The sequence below is a fragment of the Ambystoma mexicanum genome, chromosome 9 (assembly GCF_040938575.1).
Source record: "Ambystoma mexicanum isolate Mex_15411 chromosome 9, UKY_AmexF1_1, whole genome shotgun sequence".
Classification (NCBI taxonomy): domain Eukaryota; kingdom Metazoa; phylum Chordata; class Amphibia; order Caudata; family Ambystomatidae; genus Ambystoma; species Ambystoma mexicanum.
Window position 1 is genome coordinate 80,043,170 of NC_090931.1, and position 20,393 is coordinate 80,063,562.

General features: G+C 47.9%; 1 protein-coding gene across 1 annotated transcript in view; it reads left to right on the forward strand.

Moving 5' to 3' along the window:
• Window positions 1-19,021, forward strand: part of LOC138487675 (cryptochrome-1-like) — a 137,169-nt gene extending 118,148 nt beyond the window's left edge. Inside the window, exons 9-11 of the mRNA XM_069614201.1 lie at window positions 7,526-7,677; window positions 16,531-16,772; window positions 17,936-19,021. Of these exons, the coding sequence (XP_069470302.1) occupies window positions 7,526-7,677; window positions 16,531-16,772; window positions 17,936-17,967 (426 nt within the window). The 3' untranslated portion in view covers window positions 17,968-19,021. The remainder of the gene's footprint in view (window positions 1-7,525; window positions 7,678-16,530; window positions 16,773-17,935) is intronic.
• The last annotated feature ends 1,372 nt before the right edge of the window (window positions 19,022-20,393 follow it).

Below are 20,393 nucleotides of genomic sequence, written 5' to 3' on the forward strand. Positions count from 1 at the left end.
CACGCGAGGGAAGCAATATGTGGTTCTCGCTCATCTGACGGGAGATGGTTTGGAGAAAACGTTTTGTGGAGACATTTCCCGGGCTCGGCCCGTGGTGGGCTCCTAGAGCCAGGCCTGACCCCCCCCCCCCCCCCCCCAGGCTCTGGCTTCGCCCACCTCTACATTTTGGCGTGGCCATTTCGGCGCTGGCTATTTGGCGCGAGGGTCGTTTGGACACGGCTGACATTGCAGCCTATGTATAAACGGCCCTCGTGCCAAATGAGCTCCATATAAATAACGGAACGAGCTGAACCAAGCTTTCTTGTTACCGTTTGCTCTTGTTTGCAGTAGTCGAAAGTGACATGGCAGCTTCCATGTACAGTTAAAAATATTAATGACGATACTAATCATTAGAAACCCCAGAAGGATGGGAGGAAATTCGGTCATTCACTGTTTGAACTGGTGACCAGCGAGTGGAACACAGAGCTTAGCAGCAGGTACTTAGCCCACTGCACTGTCTTATCGTTAGCATATGGTGTATTTTCTGTGTAAGGACGGTTTATTCCGGGCCCGTGCTACACCTCACTTTTTTTTTTATCGCCCTCTGCTCGCACACAGTCACCCCTTCTCAATGACCGGTATCCAGAGTGTGTCAACAATGATCCTGGTCACTCGGCAGCCGACACCAAATCATAACTTTTTACTAACTTTCACAGTGGAGTTTTCTTTGCTGCAGTGTCTATAGAGACCGGTAGGTAGACGCGACGTCCTGTCTGTGAACTTGAAAGCAGACACACCTATGTATCCCTCTGAAGAAATCCATAAGGGGAGACCAGAATATACCATGACGCCTTCTGCAGCGTAAGGACATGCCCCCCCCCCCCACTCCCCCCCCTGTGGAGCACGATCACGTTTTCTATGCCTAGCTTTAAATAGTACAATTGTGAATTCACTGACACGTGTCCATTATATTTAACTCAAGTAGCATGTGATGATGTCAGGAAAGATTCTGGCAGGTAAAGCGACTGAAGCACCGCGAGGAATATGGTTTTGCCCAGGATCACACCCTTTGCTCATATGTAGAGGGATGCTAGCATTAGACTGCTTATCTCACAGTTCCATGGTCAGCAACTTGCCAGTAGACCAGATCCCACTTACCATAAACCATCCATTAATGTAGTTCGGACTTCGGTGAATCTTTTATGTGCCTGATTCCTATGAATCAGAGCCTTTTCCTATGGGATTGAGGCATTCTATAATGCGTCTGGGGATCAGGCCCTCTATTTTCGCTGATTCACTTTTCTAGCCAACAAGAAAAACACTCTGTAAACCTTTGCGCTGATCGAAATACTGCACTCTAGATCAGATAAGCAAACGAGCGCTATTAAAGGCATGTTTTGCTTCTGTGCACCCAAACATCCTTGTGCCTAAAGGTCCCTGCGCCATGTTGGCCGCGTCCAAGAAGGCGCCCCGAAAAGGACCTGCGCCAAAACGTCCTGCTCCGAGCATATATCCATGCATCTACCTTCTATGGTCTCACGGTGCCCTCTAGTGTATTTTTCTTTAATACTATTACCTTTTTTTTTATAGTCTCTTGTTTTCTTTTTTCTTTATCACGGAAATTCTTTGAAACTTGACCTGAAGAGTACCTTTTTAACAGGGGATGGGGTCTCCCCTTCTCTCATTAACCCATGAAGCCTCACAATACTGCATATATTTTCTGTTTTAACTATATCCCTTTTTTTGATATTTTTCAAACCTGAATTGCCTATATTTAGTTATTTCTTCATCCTGTCGTTATTTTTTACACTCTTTATGGAATTCGTCATTTGAATCCCTTCTTTTATTGTCACGCTATGTAATCATCACTGGTTATCGCAAAGTGTCACCTCTCCAACTCCTCCTGCTGCTGCGATGCTGGAGAGACCAATGCCCCCATCCCAGTGGCCCACGTGAGCGCTGCTCATCTCCTTCTTTCTTAAAGCAGAGCATTTTACAAGTGATGGCCTATTTAAGAGACCATTGTTTTGGACAAGACGTTCTTGATGTTTCTTTGTTAAGAGCTGCAAAGGGACATTTTTTATTTTAAAAGCACCAGTTCGCTGCCTAAAATCTGTGCCTTCCTCGAGGCCATGTTAACATATCGCACAAAACCGCTTTCAACTATCTGCCTTATTTTCACATGTTCATATTTACCGCGCCAAATTTATTTTAGGTAGAATGGAACATTTTCCTATCATTACATATGAAGCCTGCTTTTGTGAAACATTGAAACACAAATAGGTAACCTTTTCCCACATTGTATTTTGTTATGAAAGTACATTTTCAAAAAATCCACAGGCAATATTTTGCTTACAGCTGAATTGCATTCTGGTATTTGTAGTGTTCCATTCAAGGTAAAGGGGACAATGCCACAATTGTCAACTTTTTGCATAGCCTATTTCTGTAAGGATTTATATATTTGTGTGAGTAATTTACTTGTGCACTTCAAGTTCTCTTCATAAAACGAGTATCGTTGAAAGCCAAACGTGGGGGTGGGAAGGATACGAGGGCAACAGAGTCCTGACTATATGCTCAGGATGTGGGTGGGAAGGATGAGGGGCAAGTGGGTTCGTGACTATATGCCCAGGATGTAGGTGGGTGGGGGTGGGAAGGTGAAGGTTGAGAGGGCAAGTGAGTCGTGACCAGGGGCGTTGCTAGGGGGGGGGGCTGAGGGGGCTATAGCCCCGGATCTTTTGGCTGTAGCCCCGGATAGAAGTTCAGGAGCTACAGCCAAAAGACTAGCTAGCCCCGAGTCCCGACAGCCTGGACATTAGCTTAGCCCCGGATCTTTTCCAGACCTAGCAACTCCCCTGGTCGTGACTGTATGCCCAGGATGTGGGTGGGAAGGAAGGGGAAGGATGAGACGGCAAGTGAGTCATGACTGTACGCCCAGTATGGGGGTGCGAAGGGGAAGGATGAGGGGGCAAGTGGGTTTGTGACTATATGCCCAGGATGTAGGTGGGTGGGGGTGGGAAGGTGAAGGTTGAGAGGGCAAGTGAGTTCACTGTATGCCCAGGATGTGGGTGGGAAGGCGAAGGAATAGAGAGCAAGTGAGTTGTGACTGTATGCCCCGGGTGTGGGTGGGAAGGAATAGAGGGCAAGTGAGTTGTGACTGTATGCCCAGGATGTGGGTGGGAAGGATGAGACGGCAAGTGGGTCGTGACATGTGCCCAGTATGGGGGTGGGAAGGGGAAGGATGAGACGGCAAGTGGGTCGTGACATGTGCCCAGTATGGGGGTGGGAAGGGGAAGGATGAGACGGCAAGTGAGTCGTGACTGTACGCCCAGTATGGGGGTGGGAAGGGGAAGGATGAGACGGCAAGTGAGTTGTGACTGTATGCCCAGGATGTGGGTGGGAAGGAATAGAGAGCAAGTGAGTTGTGACTGTATGCCCCGGATGTGGATGGGAAGGGGGAAGGATGAGCGGGCAAGTGGATCGTGACTATATGCCCAGGATGTAGGTGGGTGGGAAGGTGAAGGTTGAGAGGGCAAGTGAGTCGTGACTGTATGCCCAGGATGTGGGAAGGGGAAGGATGAGAGGGCAAGTGAGTTGTGACTGTATGCCCAGGATGTGGGTGGGAAGGGGAAGGATGAGACGGCAAGTGAGTTGTGACTGTATGCCCAGGATGTGGGTGGGAAGGAATAGAGAGCAAGTGAGTTGTGACTGTATGCCCCGGATGTGGGTGGGAAGGGGGAAGGATGAGCGGGCAAGTGGATCGTGACTATATGCCCAGGATGTAGGTGGGTGGGAAGGTGAAGGTTGAGAGGGCAAGTGAGTCGTGACTGTATGCCCAGGATGTGGGAAGGGGAAGGATGAGAGGGCAAGTGAGTCATGACTGTACGCCCAGTATGGGGGTGGGAAGGGGAAGGATGAGACGGCAAGTGAGTCGTGACTGTATGCCCAGGATGTGGGAAGGGGAAGGATGAGAGGGCAAGTGAGTTGTGACTGTACGCCCAGTATGGGGGTGGGAAGGGGAAGGATGAGACGGCAAGTGAGTTGTGACTGTACGCCCAGTATGGGGGTGGGAAGGGGAAGGATGAGACGGCAAGTGAGTCGTGACTGTATGCCCAGGATGTGGGAAGGGGAAGGATGAGAGGGCAAGTGAGTTGTGACTGTACGCCCAGTATGGGGGTGGGAAGGGGAAGGATGAGACGGCAAGTGAGTTGTGACTGTATGCCCAGGATGTGGGTGGGAAGGATGAGAGGGCAAGTGAGTCGTGACTGTACGCCCAGTATGGGGGTGGGAAGGGGAAGGATGAGACGGCAAGTGAGTCATGACTGTACGCCCAGTATGGGGGTGGGAAGGGGAAGGATGAGACGGCAAGTGAGTCGTGACTATATGCCCAGGATGTGGCGGGAGAGGTTATAGTCTTGGAGACTGGAGGGATTCTTTTCTCAGGTTCTGGCCCTGTGCTAATTTTCAGGTCACAAGTCGAGGATACATGTGGATTGACAGCATCGACCCACTTTTATCAGGGGGCAGACGCAACCACTGTAAGGTGTTTTTGTGGCGAGCATTTTTTTAAAGTTTGCTCGCTCATTTGTTCGGCTTCTTGGATTTTGCCCAAGGTTGTCATGTTTCCAGTGCAAACACTTAACCACAAGCCCACATAAAAGTGCCATCAAGGCACACATCTCATGTTTGGATTTTGTTTTCCTTGGAATTTCTTAATACATTGTTGGGTTTTAAAGGCCGGCACCTTTTTATACCTTGCCAATATTGAAAATTCTCCTCTCTCAGGTAATTTTTCCAGTGTTGATTACTTTTTTTGAAAGGCAAATGCTCATTTGTCTTGTGCACTTTCTTCTAGAGGGAAAGGTCAATTGAACTAAATTTGATATGTTCACTTACTGCGCATATGTTAATGGGTGGCAGCTTTTGATTTTTGCTGCAGGGGCAGTGATTCCCACACTGAGTGATGCGAGAGAGCTGGACCCATCTCCAGGTCGAAACAACACATTTTATAGCACATTTTGCAGCAGGAATAGAAAAAAATATATGATTTACAAGAAGGTCTAAACATATAACATCTCAGCAAGTCGCCTAACCTGCTGAGTTGTCTTTGCAGCATTTTGATTTACGATCCCCGGCTACACCTGAAAAGCAGATTTGACCTGCCTCCTCCACTTCTGCCATGTATATTGTAATATAACAAAAAATGTAATATAACTATAATGTAACCTGTATATATACTGCTAATGACTATGTAACTATATTGCAACCTGTATATATATTGCTAATGGCCATATAACTAAGCTTTGTACTGTAACAAGTGCCACCATGTCCTCGGGCTGTTGTGCACTATATAAATAAGAATAACACCAAACAAATACAAACAAACCCCCTCCAATCAAAGCGAGGGGTCCATTAATGGGGCGCCTTTCCAATTTTGAAGTGAGCAGCACTTGCTATTTTGCAATATGCATACCAACACGTCGCCAAGCCTGAACCCAGCAGGAGAGGAGACCGAAACCTAGCCACAACCAGTGATTTAGATGAGCATGCCAAGGAGAAGGGGTGCACCCACGTGTCTCTGCCCCCATGTACCCCCCATGTACCCCCCACCTATGCATATATTATTCAGCCACATCCATGCCCCCACTTATTTTTTTAGGACTTGAGCCCTGTTCATTTTGTTAGCATTTGAAGACCTGAAAATTGCTTGCATCCCTGCCTCGAGACCTCCCAGGTAAATAGGCTCTATCACACTATAAGGCAATCCTGCATTAGATGCACCCTGCCTGAGGTCCAATCCATGTCTTGACATGACATCACATCCTTGGAACTTGGTTGGAGTTTTTCTTTTGACAGCCAAATGAATCTTTATCTGTAGCTTCTGAAATAAAAGCATATTGCTAGTTTGGACATGATGGCCAAGTATATCCACAATAGAAACAATTGGGAAATGCCTGCAAAAACAGCAGTTAACTTCAGGTGGCAAAATGCAATCACCATATGTTTGCAATGCCTTCCAAAGTCAAATGGTGTTTTCAAACAAAATGACTTTTTACAAACAATATTTCTACCAATTGCATCTGGGAAGAGATGTGTTCAAATTCCTGAATTTCAGACTGCTGACAAATCCCGGCTTCCTCACTTAACGAAAGTGTGTGCTCCTGGCCAAATACTTTTATCCTTCATCTGCCCAAATTAAAAGTCTTTTTGAGCCATCAGCTTGCACTGTCTGCTCCTTCAAAAAAATGTCTCACTCCTCAGATTTCCATATAGGTGAATATTAATAGTGACTATATGCTGGACTGCAGTTTATTTCTCTCGTGCCTTACCCATGGCAACATGTTTTTAATGTAACTTCACATAATACTATTGCGTATTGAAGACTCAATCTATAATATTCTCGGTAATAGCGCTATTTATGCAACTAAAGCCCTCCCCCACACACCCATTTTGCCGCACAAACCCCCGCAAATCCTAGGGCCAGCCCTGGCTGGAGAAGTGATTTGCAGCGTAACGGTGTGCCGCCTTATGTGTACTGGGTTGGTTAGTCGCCCAGTACTGTGTAAGGGAGGATCAAGCGCTGGTCTGCGGTGCCTGCAGTAGTTATCTCTTGCAGCACACTACACCCTAGTGTAGTTGCTGCCAAGCAAGTCTTATGGCCGCCATGCCTTCTTTGGCGGCCATAGGCCTCATAGTGTTGCATCATGTTAAGATATCGTTAGTATCAGAGTAAACCTGCATCGCTGTAACGTTCTTATCTCATTTTAAAATTTTCAAAAATATGTATTTCATAAATCCCATGAAAAGCAGGCGCATGATCTGCTAAACCAGTCCTGCTGGCGAGGATTTCCTGTAGCCTTATTTGATTTGCGTTCTGCTGCCACCTAGTGGCTGAATAAGAGATGGCCTTTAAAAACGGAAGGACCATAAACCTACTGTGGAACAGGGGCGTTGCTAGGGGGGGGGCTAAGGGGGCTATAGCCCCTGATCTTTTGGTTGTAGCCCCGGATAGAATCTCAGGAGCTACAGCCAAAAGACTAGCTAGCCCCCAGTCCCAACAGTTCCAACATCAGTGTAGCCCCGGATCTTTTCCAGACCTAGCAACTCCCCTGCTGTGGAATGAACTGAAAATAATCCGTGGAAAAATGCACGTGGGCAGCCCGGGCCTCGGTAAATCGCATAATTACTTAATGAATGTGCCAGCATTCCTTCTAACGATGTCGCTGAAGGTTTGTTGCAAACTCCCCCCCCCCCCCAATAATGTCACCGTGCTGCTTTTGTCTAACATACAGTGTCTTCCGTCTTTTCACATTACTTGAATTCATGTTGTTACACATCACCAATGGTGCTGTTGCTCTTCCATACAAAGAGAAAACAAGTTACGTAAAAGACCAGGGCAGACCCAGCATGAAACCCACCGGTACTCTAATGAGAGGGCGTCTTCCCATTTCCTCGCTATGCAGGCAGCGTGTTTTTCGTGATTTGTTTTGGTTTCAGAACCCCGTTTTGGTTCATGATGTCTTCCGATGTCCCTCCTCTTCCATTTCAGGTGTTTGAAGACCTGCTCTTGGACGCAGACTGGTCCCTGAACGCCGGGAACTGGCAGTGGCTGTCGGCCAGCGCCTTCTTCCACCAGTTCTTCAGAGTCTATTCGCCAGTCGCCTTTGGGAAAAAGACCGACAAAAACGGGGACTTTATCAGGTAAGTGTTGCGCCAGACTTGTTCCAAGTGGTAATTGTACAGAGTGGACAGATATGGGCGTCATTACGCAAGGATGACTGGGAGCAGATATGGGCGTCATTACGCCAGGATGACTGGGAGCAGATATGGGCGTCATTATTACGCCAGGATGACTGGGAGCAGATATGGGCGTCATTACGCAAGGATGACTGGGAGCAGATATGGGCGTCATTACGCAAGGATGACTGGGAGCAGATATGGGCGTCATTACGCCAGGATGACTGGGAGGCCATCAGCAGCCCGGCCAGAAAGGGGCCCGAGCACAATATTGTGAGTGCATCTGAGCTCCTAAGCGCTGCCACAAAATAAGAAGACGTCTAGTCCCATGGCTAGCGTGTCAGCCCATGGATAGGGTAGATGCTCTTGCTGGACTTCTCTTCAGATCAGTCATTTTAATGTGACCCATTTTCTCATCCAAAAACCTTTGGAAGGACCTAGTTATATGGGAAAGGGCAGGGCAGGTAAACGAACAATGCACGTAACATCAAAGTCCTTTCCTGTTTCATATCATGCACTACACGCCATAAAACGCTTCCAGGGAGTGGATCGGAAAAAATATTTATTTCAATGTTATTCAAAATACATTAAAAAAAAAAATGGTTTATAGCAAAAGATAAAAAATCCCTGTTCGCACAAATGTGTATGCATACAATACCGACTACATTAATCTCAGAAGTGAATTGCGATAAAAAGAACATGCATCAAACGTACGGTAACTAACAACATTTAAACTAACACAAATCACCTATCATCACCAAGTGACTGCAGTGATCAAAATATATGTATCACCACAAATCACATGCGTATCAAAACAATACTTTATATGAAAAATAAAATGTGAATATATATAAAAACCCATCAGAATGCCTAAGAGCAGAACTATAGAAATGTACATTAATAAAGTCTCGGAGGTTGAACAGAGTAGGAGTTGTTGAGGATGATATCCAAGACCATGCCTCCGCGCTAACAGAGGTCCAACGCTCAATCGGACTACTGCAGGACAGGTGCGACATCCTGGAATACAAGCAAGAAGACCTCGAAAATAGGGCCCGTCGCAACAACCTCCGCATTCGGGGGGGTTCCCACCTCAATCCCAGACAAGGGGTTAGCTGAATATGTGGGCCTCTTTTTCCAATCTCTTCTCCCCGACTTCGAAGATTCACTGCTCCTCCTGGACAGGCTAATCCCCCGACGCGGAGTGGAATCGGATGGCCCCCCGACATCATTACTAGGGTGCACTACTTTACTACGAAGGAAGCCATCTCGGCAATAAGCCACTCCAAAGACGAAATTACATTTCAAGGGACTTCTCTCCAGATCTTCCAGGACCTTTCTCTGCTTACTCTTCAAAAGAGGCGAGCCCTTCGCCCTTTAACCGCCCTTCAGGCTCAAAAAATCTGCTACAGATGGCTCTTTCCTACAAGGGCTCGCTCAGGAAAATTAGCCACCTGGAAGATGTTACTGACATCCTAAGTCCAGATGCTTCCAACCCCTCGTCTCTCCCGCCCTCCGAAGCAGCGGCTGATTCAACCCTGGTGGCCTCCCCTAATCCCACACAAAACTCTTGGTCGAGGGTTCCCAGATTCCAGAAGAGGAAATAGCCAGATGCAACCCCAAGGTGGAGCTTCTACCTCGATCCCAGCTTACAGTCCGGCACCGTGATCCGATCTACACCCTCAGGAACACAGATAAGCTTTATTCTTTAAGCAGCGGGCATTATTCCACGGCCCATGTCTGGTTCCAAAGCACAATCCATCTACGAGTCCTTGGAACAACCACTACGATTGCTCATAAAGTTAGCCATGTTGGCTACACACTGTTCGTTGGCCAAGGGAAGCATTAGACCCGCAAAAGGTCAGCCACCCTCAGTTAAAACTCGGTCCCCCCGTTGGCAGTCCGAGAAAAAAAACCCACAGGCAGGTTGTGGAATGGCTACACACTCCGCGACATGGCTGATTCCTCTATATCTCCCCCAAGACTCGTCAACCTCCCTGGTCCTGGCCCCGGAACATCGAACTTTAAGGTTCGTCTCCCTGAATGTCAAGGGCCTGAATTCACCCGCCAAATGCAAGTCTATCCTAGAGAAGCTTCAGAACGACGGTGCAGCTGTGGCGATGCTACATGAAACCCATCTGCTGCCGGCAGACCACAGCCGCCTGCGCTCCCGAGACTTTCCGAAGCAACTTTTCGCGTCTGGGAACTCTAAGAGCGGTGGCACAGCTATCCTATTCGGGAGGGGCCTGAACCCTCAGATTCTGGACTCTATAAGCTGCCCGGAGGGGCGATACATGGCGGTGAAATGCCTATTACTAGGACAACTCTACTCTATAATCTCTGTATACGCACCCAACTCAGGCCAGGCGCCGTTCTATGAATCCCTGTGTACAACCCTCTCCCCGTTTTTGGAAGGCCAGATAGTGATCGGAGGGGACTTCAATGGGGTCCCGGACCCCTCGAAAGACAAGTCACACCCACCCAGCGCTGGAGACCTCGCCATAGCCCTGGCTCTCTTACAACTATTTAGAACCTTGGGGGTGGTGGACTCATGGAGAGTTCTCCACCCATCCGAAAGAGACTTTTCCTTTTATTCCTATGTCCACCAGACTTTCTCCAGGATAGATCTTCTCCTAGTGTCCCCACAAATCTTTACGTTTACAAACGATGTGACGATTGGCTCCAGAATCTTGGGATGTATACGAATTGTTCGAACTACAATTGTTTGAATTACAATTGACCTTTGCACAATTGACCGAATTGTGAAGGTCAATTGTTACATATATGTGGGGGGAAACCCCCCGCAACCCCATATATATATATATATATAGTGCAAAGGTCAATTCGGACCCTCGACTTTCGGTCGATTCGGTAATTCGAACAATTGTGTTCGAACAATTTGGGTAATACCGAATCTTGTCTGATCATGCTCCGGTGACCCTCGAGATCCGAGTCCAGGAACCAGCTAACCCCCAACAGCGCAGATAGACCCTATATGATCCGATTCTCAATGAGATGCCACTCAGGGATGCAATCGCAACCACGATCTCAAACTTCTTTAAGGAAAACCCAAGTGAGGACACCTCTACCGCCAACACTTGGGACACAATGAAGGCAGTAGTGCGGGGTGAACTGATTGCGCAAGGAGCGACCTATCATAGACACAAGCATCAAACTCGCCAGAGCCTTGAGGAAGATCTTAAAAAGGCAGAAAAGACCCATAAGGAGAAGGGCTGGACCCTTAAAACCCAGCGAGCCATCCGTATAGCACAGAAAAAGATTGAGGCCCACTATGCTGAAAACACTGCCCACCAAATTGCAAAAGTAAAACAGTTTTATTATGCTAAAAACAACAAAGCAAATAAGCTACTAGTGGCCAAACTCGCCAAAGCGAAGAGGAATAATACAATTGTGGGACTGCGGGACCAACGAGGCAAGGTCCATTACGCTGACCAGGACAAACTGCGGCTCGCTGCGGCCCACCTAACTCAGGTGATGACCGCTCCAGCACGGGACACGGAGGAACAGAAGGAATACTTGCGGGGTGCGGCACTTCCCCAGCTAGAAAGAACAGCCCGTGACTCTCTGGAGGTGCCGATCACTGACGAAGTGGACGAGGCAATAAAAGCTCTCAAATCCCGAGCCCCTGGCCCTGATGGCTATACAACCAGGTTCTACAAGATTTTGAAACCCCAGCTATTGGCTCCTTTGGTACAGTTGTTTAACTCGTTCAGGACCACGGGCACTGTAACACCGTATATGCAGGAGTCAATTACGGTCTTACTACCTAAACCAGGGGGTGATCCGAAGAACCCTGCATCATATAGACCCATTGCCCTGCCTAATAGAGATGCCAGCATTTTCTCTAAAATCCTGGCGTCTCGTCTGTCTCGATTCTTGCCGGAGATAATCCGTGCGGATCAGAGTGGCTTCCTCAGACACTGCTCCACGGCCGACAACATTCGCAGAGCCTTGGATCTGGTGGAGCTCGCTTCCCGAAATTCCCAAGAGTTGGTGCTCCTGGCCCTGGACGCACCCAAGGCGTTTGACAAAGTGGATTGGACTTTCATGAGGCTTACCCTGGAGGCTTTTGGATTTGGCCCGGAGTTCTGTACCATGACGCTGGCAAATTACAAAGCCCCCAAAACCCTTCTTAGAGTTAACGGCACCCTCTCCTCCCCCATCAACCTAACTTGCGGAACCCGACGGGGATGCCCGCTGTCGCCGCTTCTCTTCGTTTTAATTATGGAACCGTTTGCTCAGCGGATCACGTTGAATCCTGCAGTCGAAGGCTTTCAATCAGGCTCGGCGCACCACAAGCTGGCCCTCTATGCAGACGATGTTCTCCTGACTATCACGAAACCCCGCTCCAGACATCAAGATCTACCAACGGGCAAGACCTGCAGCTCAGACTCTGCCCTTCTCATTATTGTGAGGGTGTAGAAGGAGGAAACTGACAAGCAGGGGACAGACTGTGCGCTATAAACTCTGACTAAACAAACCTCTCTAGCCCTACTTCTAAGGGGCTTGCCCGGCCTCCGAAAACTTTAGTGAGCTGTCAGAATGTCCGTCGAAATTAAATGTTCTCTGTCCTCCATCATTAACAGCTAATTTAACCAAACACTATGAGCATAAGTCTTTAACTAAAGTGAAGTTTGTTTCCTTCACCGGGCGAATGACTCTTGGCTGCTTCCTTCTTATAGTAGAAGTAACACTTTCAATGTTATCTCACAAGGGACCAGGGGAATGACTCCCTTCTCCTGGTCCTTCTGTCATGGTTCCACACGGTATTCTTCAAACACTCTTGCAGATAACTTCAATTGGCCTCTAACTACTTGCAGGAACGATAGAAGCTTACAGCCTTATTTGGCTTCCATTTAACATTCTTATGAGGGACATCTTTCCCAGGGTTCTCTGTCTTCCCGTGTACGTCTCTTTGTTTCTTTCTCAAAGCACTCAGGTTTTTCAATGATGTTTGTGGGGCTACTGCGCTAAGGGAAATAGCTCCTGACGCCCTCAGTTTGAACAGTGGTCTTGGGTGGACCACTGCGACTAGGGAGATGACTTCCGATGCACTTTGGTTTCTGGGTTTGGGTTTCCAGGTCTTCCTGCCATTCCCATTACCTTGTACTCCTCTGGAACACTGTTGCATGTTTCTGCCTCTGCAATTTCCGACACGTGTGGCTCTGCTGCAGGTGCTCTCTGCACTGTTTCCAAACCTCATGGTCCACCTTTCTGCAATTGCGTCACATCTAGGTTGCTTCTTCTTTCAGGCGAGTGGGCTCCTGGGATGTAGCAGCATCCCGTTCATTATGGGCTCCACCTGGAGGAACAGCTTCTCTGGCCCTCCCCATTAGAATATCCCAAGCAAGACTTGCATGCTGCTGGCTTCTGTGTTCTCCTTCACAGTCTCCCTTTCTCCAGGCTGTACACACAATTCTCTTCTCTTGCAGTCCTTTGTCGCTTTTCATCCACAACAGCTGGTTCCTCCCCAAATGACTGTTTTGTCCATGAAAACGTCCTAAAGTCTTTCCTTGCTATCCATGGAGTGATCTTCATGTTTCTTGTAGCCACCTCATCCCAGTACTTAAGTGGTTTTGCAGGTTGTTGCTCCACATTTTTTCCCCTCCTTTTTCTTTATCCAAGTACTGCCAATACTGGATATAGCAGTCACATTTCAATAAAATAGTATTTCCATCAATCGAGGAGGAGACAACCAGGGTTACGTGTTGTAAGGTGTTTTGTGATCGGGTTTATTGGGGGTGTTTCCCCAATAGCGGTCCTTATCCCTCCTTATGAGGTCCTCCCGCATATTACTACCCCTAGGGGGATTATTCAGTAGCAGCCTCACCACCCTAGTCTCATATGGAAGGCCTCTTTCAATTCCCCCATCCCCAAGACCTGGTGAATTGTCACATCATCCTGAAATTCTGTAAGCAACGTCCGGGAGACAAGCTTTTTGCTGTTCAAACTGCTCACCTTTTCTCCAATCTTCAACAAGAACAGAACGAGGTACTTCACACAATCCTTTAAGGGACTGTTCTCTCTTCTATTGCAACAGCCTCTTTCTAAATCTTCCTGCCTCGACTCTCCATCCTCTAAAACCTATCCAGAACAGGTCTGCAAGACTTGTCCTTGGTCTCAAGCCCAGGGAACAGATCCCTCCAGTACTGAAATCTCTTAATTGGCTCCCAGTGGTGGCAAGCATCAAGTTAAAGACCCTCTGCATCATCCACAAGGCTTTCTGGGGCCAGGGACCACAATACCTCCAACTCTCTCTACCGAGATATCTTGCTACTCAGGCCCTCCACCTCTCCAACTCCTTGATCAGTCGCCAGACGCACCTCAAGGCCTTCCTCTTTGCTTCTACCTTCTCTCTTCCTCTCCCATGCTGAACTCCTGTCTGTCCTACGCACTGGTCACCTGGGCACCCTCTGAATTCGGACCCAGGTCTCTGCCTGTCCAGCTGCAACCCTGCACTGCCGCTTGGCACCCCCCTGCACTTGTGGTCTGAATCTGTAACCCTACCGTTATCTCCCCTGCACTTATTAGACACTCGTTGTCTGCACTTCTGAACACCTGCACTTACCCGTTGGCTGCACTACTTGTTTTCGTTTCCTTTGTTCTGCATTTCTCCATCCCCCCGGCACTTCTCCCCTTCGCATTCCCTTGCGCGATCTGAATGTCACTAGGCCTAGTAAGATAGTTTTTTGTCCTCCACTACCTTGTCGCACCTTGAAACATGTATAGGCGCATTATAAATGCCATATCGTATCTTATATCCTTTATCATATCAATATCCACTCCTCAATTTCTCTTCCATCTCCCCGGCTCCTGCCCTCTGAAGTGATTATCTGCTTCCCTGGGCATACGATTAGAGGCCTGAATAAGGAAATAAAGAATAGATTGGTGGGTGCACGCCTCTTTCTAATGAGGCCCCAATGAACCAAACAATACCCAGTGGGGTGCTGTGGGACCACAACTACTGGCCAACCACAACTCCGCCATTAAAACCTGGAAATGGCAGTTAAGTCTACTGAAACTCCACTGCCAATTCAGCAATATGGAACCAATGCTCATGCGTCATCCAGTCCTAAAAATAAACCCTGGGCACATGCTGTCCACTAAACACATTGGAGCTTCCTATAAGCATTGAATCAGTCTATTTCATTCCCCAAAATCATGCGATTTCTCCGATCAAATAAAAACACGGGGTGTACCAAGTATCCATGTGTCTGACACTTATGCCACTTGCCCTGCTCAGATGATGTGATCACACGCGTGGCTTGATTAGCATCTCCCACAAAGAGGGTGTCGGCCTTGGCACTGCCCAATGGGATAGAAATCCTTCTTTTAGTTTTTGGGAATGCTTAGCCACAAAGGAGGCCTGGGTTACCAAACAACACTTTTTGTTGCTGTTCATGCATTAAAATATATTTTTACCTGCCTACTCCCCAAGAGTCCTTTTTATGCCTCCCTTATCAAAATAGGGGGTTAAATTCTCTTGCCCCTCATACTCTTAACTGGAGCCCTGGATAGATGATTACCACCAGCAATATACTTCTATCATCACTAGTTCCTTAAATACCCATTACTAATCCTCGGAGTGCGTGTATGAACACAAACATAACCTTTTTCTAATGCGTTAAATCTGTTGTAAATGCCTCGTCCTAGGATGTGGAGTATTTATTTTCATACAGGAGGATCAATGCTTTTGATCACAAAAGAACGTGCACTAGATCAGAAATGAGATTTGATGGGAAGCTTCTTACAATTGGGTGAGGTTGGGGGACATTCTGACCAGGTTGTGGAGGAGGGTAAATAGAACAGTCACTGGGGATAATACATGGCTGGACATATAGATTAAGGACAATGAACATTTGACGTTTTTAAGTGCATGCAGGCGGCATGGCCAGCTGTGCTCGGGATGTGACCACGATAGGAGAAGTGCTAGATTGGATGCAGAGGAAGGTTAGAGGTTGAGGTAAAATGTTAGCTAGCAGGCAGCTGAGTGGTAGGTTAAGAGGGTAACTCGGAGGCGAGGAGGTAGGATTTTAGTTTGGTTTTGAACAAATACATGTGGGCTGTTTCTAGGCTGTGCAGGGGAAGAGAATTCCATGAAAGTGGAGCAAGAAGAGAGAAGCAATGCAAGGAAGAGGAAGCACAGGGACGGCGAGGAGCCGCAAGAGTAGTCGAGTAGGCAGAGCGGAGATTGCAAGAAGGCTGGAAGAGGAGGATAGATTTGTGAACGAGGAGAACACATTTAAATTTGGCCCCGTTTTGCATAGTAAGCCATCCAGCCTGGTGACAGTACGAAGCAGTAGGTGTGAAGTGAGCGAGTTAGAGTCCTGGTAGCGAAGTTAATAAGCTTGTCACAAGGACGAAAAGCATAGGTGGGGAGCCCAAAGAGGATGCTGGCACAGTTGTCCAGTTTAGAGAAGACAATAAGAGATGCTTGCCTGTGTTGAAAGGAAGGATTTCCTAATAGTTAGGCGGTTGAGGCGAGCAGCTGTTGCAGTTTTGAGATTAAAGTAGAGCAGGAGTGAGAGGGTCATAGATGACGCTGAGGTTTCTAGCTGAGGAGGAGTAGGGAAGAGTATCAGAATTGCACATTATCTTGATTTGTGGAGTATCCTCCGAGACTCCCTTGACAGGCACCTTAGCCCCTTAAACTAGAGTACCCCTCTTTCTTTTATTCCGCTGCTGGGTGAAGGTTGGATCTCGGCTATGCTTTTTCTTCTGGAATGTCACTGGAAGCAGTTGCAACAAGACCATCCTGACCGTTTTTACCCCATCCCTCCTGCTCATTCATTTATCCAGGAAGTACCTGCCGTTCCTGAAAAAGTTCCCTGCAGAGTACATCTACGAGCCGTGGAAAGCGCCCCGGAGCCTGCAGGAGCGGGCCGGCTGCATCATTGGTAAAGACTATCCCAAGCCCATCGTCGTTCATGAGGTAGTGAGCAAACAGAACATCCAGCGAATGAAGGCCGCCTACGCTAAACGGTCAGCCAGCAACACCACCACCACCACTGCAAACGAAAAAGGCAGCAAAGACAAGAAAAGTAAGTAGCTTTTTCCTTCAGCTTTTAATAAAAAATATATAAATATGGCCTACAAGTAAAACTTAGAGCAAAACTCTGGCCAAGTAGACACTTACTTCTGGCACACATATGAGTTCTGGTGTCAACAGTGCTTTTCCTATCCCAATCATGGACTAGGATCTTTAATGCTCAACGTTATTTGGGACTTGTGTGGTCTTCCTCTGCTTTGTAATCCTTCTCAAGCTGTTGGTGTATATTATCTGGCACGCTTCTAGAGTCTCCGGGTATTGGCACCCAGCATTCTTATTACAGCACAATTTCAGGCATATAGTACCCATCCCACTCTTTAAGCCAAGCCCAGGTTCTCCTAAGGCCTGCTTCTCCTGGGAAAGGCTCTGCAGCTTCTCTCCAGGAAACCCAAACCCAGCCTCTCTGGTACCGCTTGCTTTGGTGGAGATCCCAGTGCCCTGCAGGAGCTCAGGTTTTCTTCATCAGTGCGCCCCCTTCCACCTGTTCTGGGTTTTCAGCTTGGTGACCATTTTGGAGGGGGGTCAGGCAGAAGTCCTGCCTCTTTAACCCTGTGACAAAGCAGTGAGCGCAAACCAAAATGCACGTTTACCATACACTAGTTTCTTTGTATGGCAAAGGAGCATTGTTACTGCCCTCGGGGGATTGGGGGGGGCAGATTAGGAAGAGCGGGGACTTGTTGGGGGCGGGGGGGTCAGCAAGAATACATTCTGGAATCAATTGAAGGCAAGGTGGTTGGAACGGAGAAGAAGGCAATGGGAAATACCAACCCTGGCCTCCTGTATAAAGCTCAGGGCACCCTGTGGTAGGCCGGCTTTCCTTATCCTTGAATGTCCATGCTAGCTCTTTCGGTGTGCGTGGTGGGGGCGGGGGGTAGTTCTCGGTTTTCATCACACACTGAGCACGCTTGAAGGAGGTAGCGCTCACATTGAAGAGGGCTTCTGGAGTGCCATTGTGCATAGAGGGGGGCAAGATAAAAGCCTTGCAATCCCTGAGCTTTGAAGAAACATTCCATAAGGTTCATATTCGTGTCTGGCAGAGGGCTCACTAAGCCCACTCATAGGCTGGACAGACTAGAAAACATGTTGAAGACCAGAAAGGCGTATTCGGTGTATGAAAGATCCTCCCGTTTCATTTTGATTTTGTTTTCTTTAAAGATATAAAGCGGAAATCACAGGAAGGCGTCTAAACCGCAACATTGCTGACGAAGAAGGCTAAGGCGAGCTGATGGGGACCCAGAGGTCTACAAGCAATACTGACTCTTCTGCACTTGGCCACAAAACGCTGTGCATACTGTCCTCTCCTAGCCACCGTATCCACAAGGAATTCATGCTGTGCAATTCATGCCTGCTCTCCCAGCCAATACTCTTTAAGCAATAACATGCTCTTCATCATTGCTTACCGCTCCAGGCCATCCTCCCACTTTGCCGTCCTCCCTGCCCCCTCCACGCCCCCCACTCAAATGCCCCAGTTTCGGCCACCACCAACCAATGTTCTCTCGTTCACACTGCCTCTAGCTGCATGCTTTTGCTCTGGAAACTATAACTAAGTAACTCCATCTTCATGCGTACAACTATTCCTTTCAGTCTGTGCTTCAACCATCCCTTATCAAGCAATGCATGTTATCCTGTCATGAAAGTCGTTCCAGCATCCGATAATACGTGGGCCAGTCCTCTCACAGCCAACCTCCTAAAATAACCCTCCCAGTGGTACCCTTTGTAGGAAGGTTAAAGCTGGGCTGGGGTTTCAGCTCTGACCCAGTGAGGCCACTCTCCTTGAACGTTCAAATTGTATTAACCTTTTTTAAGTAGTTCATTTCAAAGCATTAATATCACCTGACATCTGCAATAACTTGGACCGTGGCTACATCAAGCAACCACAGAAGTGGTTCTTTCAGTCAAGGCTTGTACTGAACTCATGAGTAGAAGACCTTTTTGAAGAATTTCCTTTAGGAGTGTCCTGGTATATATTTATTTATATTTAATCCAGTTGTGCAAAGGGAATTCATTACTTTTACAGAATAGTTTTGAAAAGGTGGGGATTGGTTATCTTCTCTTTAAACTTTAACACATTCTAAGGGTCCGCCTAAAATTTCTTTTTTTTTGTAAATGGGAAGAAGCCATTTCATAAATTTTTCAACTGCGATCACTATATTAAAAAGGCATGGTTTACAGTTTATGTAGTTGCTTTGTACATTTTGTTTTTCTTTCAACAAATAAAGTATGGAATGTCTCTGAAAGATATCCTCCTTTGCTTGTCTTTCAAATGCAGTGGGTCAGAATGAATGCCCTGCTGGGGTTGTGAGGCACCAGGAAACCGTGGAAAAGATGGCCACCTCTCAGGGACATTCTGGTGCCCGTGAGATAATCCTCTACTCGCCATCCTATCGGTAGGGAAGTCAATGCATATGGACAGTGGGAATAGTGCCAGAATAATATTTGAGGCTTGTGGATCTGCTTAGATCTCATGCTATGCATAGGCCGAAATCTTGTGGTAGCCGCGTCGACCGCAGCCTTTCAAGGCCAAACGGGCCTTGGTCCTCCACAGTGTGGGGAGGAGGGGGGGGGGGCATATTCCCATAAACCCCTGGAAGGATTCACACCAAGTGTGTAACCTTTACCTCCCTAGGTACCACGCTGAAAAACAAGGCTAGCCTCGCAAACTGTTTAGGGCAAAAACCTTAAAGCACCGCAAGAACAAGCGCTGGGCCCACCACGCCATGCAGGCCGAGGCCGCCATGGACCTCGAGGGAGCATCCAGCGATGGCATCCTCAGATCCTAAGTGATGTCGAGGGAGATCTGAATCCAACGGATTTCAGCGTGCAAGCTCCCGACTCCAACAGGCAGGCGGGTGGTTGAAGCACCCCCGGTTAACACCATACCAAGCACATCCCCCCCCCATGGCCGAAAGTTGACCAATAAGCCACACGCAGTGTCGAAGGAAAGGTCAGAACATTCCCTGCCCTCTGGGCCGTAGCGATCACCACATGACAGGCCCTCGAAACAGACGCCAAAGTCTGTTTCCGTCACCACGTCTAAATCTGGGAAGTCCTTGGGTTCTGGCAACCAGGCGTCGAAAGACACGTCGACGGTCCCGGAAAAAAGCTCTAAAATTAGCAACTTAATTAGAAAACACATTCCTGATACCCTACTGAAGGCCATAACATCAAAAAACTAAATCTTCGACGTCACAAGGTAGGAAGAGTAGGTATTACTCTACCCCTGAGGACACTCTTTCCCGGGCAATGCATCATAAACAGACCCCTAACCCAGAACCTCCACCGACACCTGCTCCCTCTGTTGCCAAGCTCCTCCCAATGGACACCAGAACAATTCAATAGGGTCATGAGAAGAATGTCCAGTTTTGTAAATTTCTTTGATCAACACCCAGATCAACTCCGTTTCTTTAGGCCCGCCTCAAGGCGAGGCAGCAAGCAAACAGCCGGCCACCAAGTGAGCCCACCATCCCTAGACGCCACACAAGATTCTACCTCGTCATAGCAAGACTTGGGTCAAGATGCGTATTATGGCACTCAAGGCTTACAGGACCCTGGCTCATATTCAGACCAAGGGGACACGGGATTTTAGCCCAATACTGTGATGATGACGACGTTC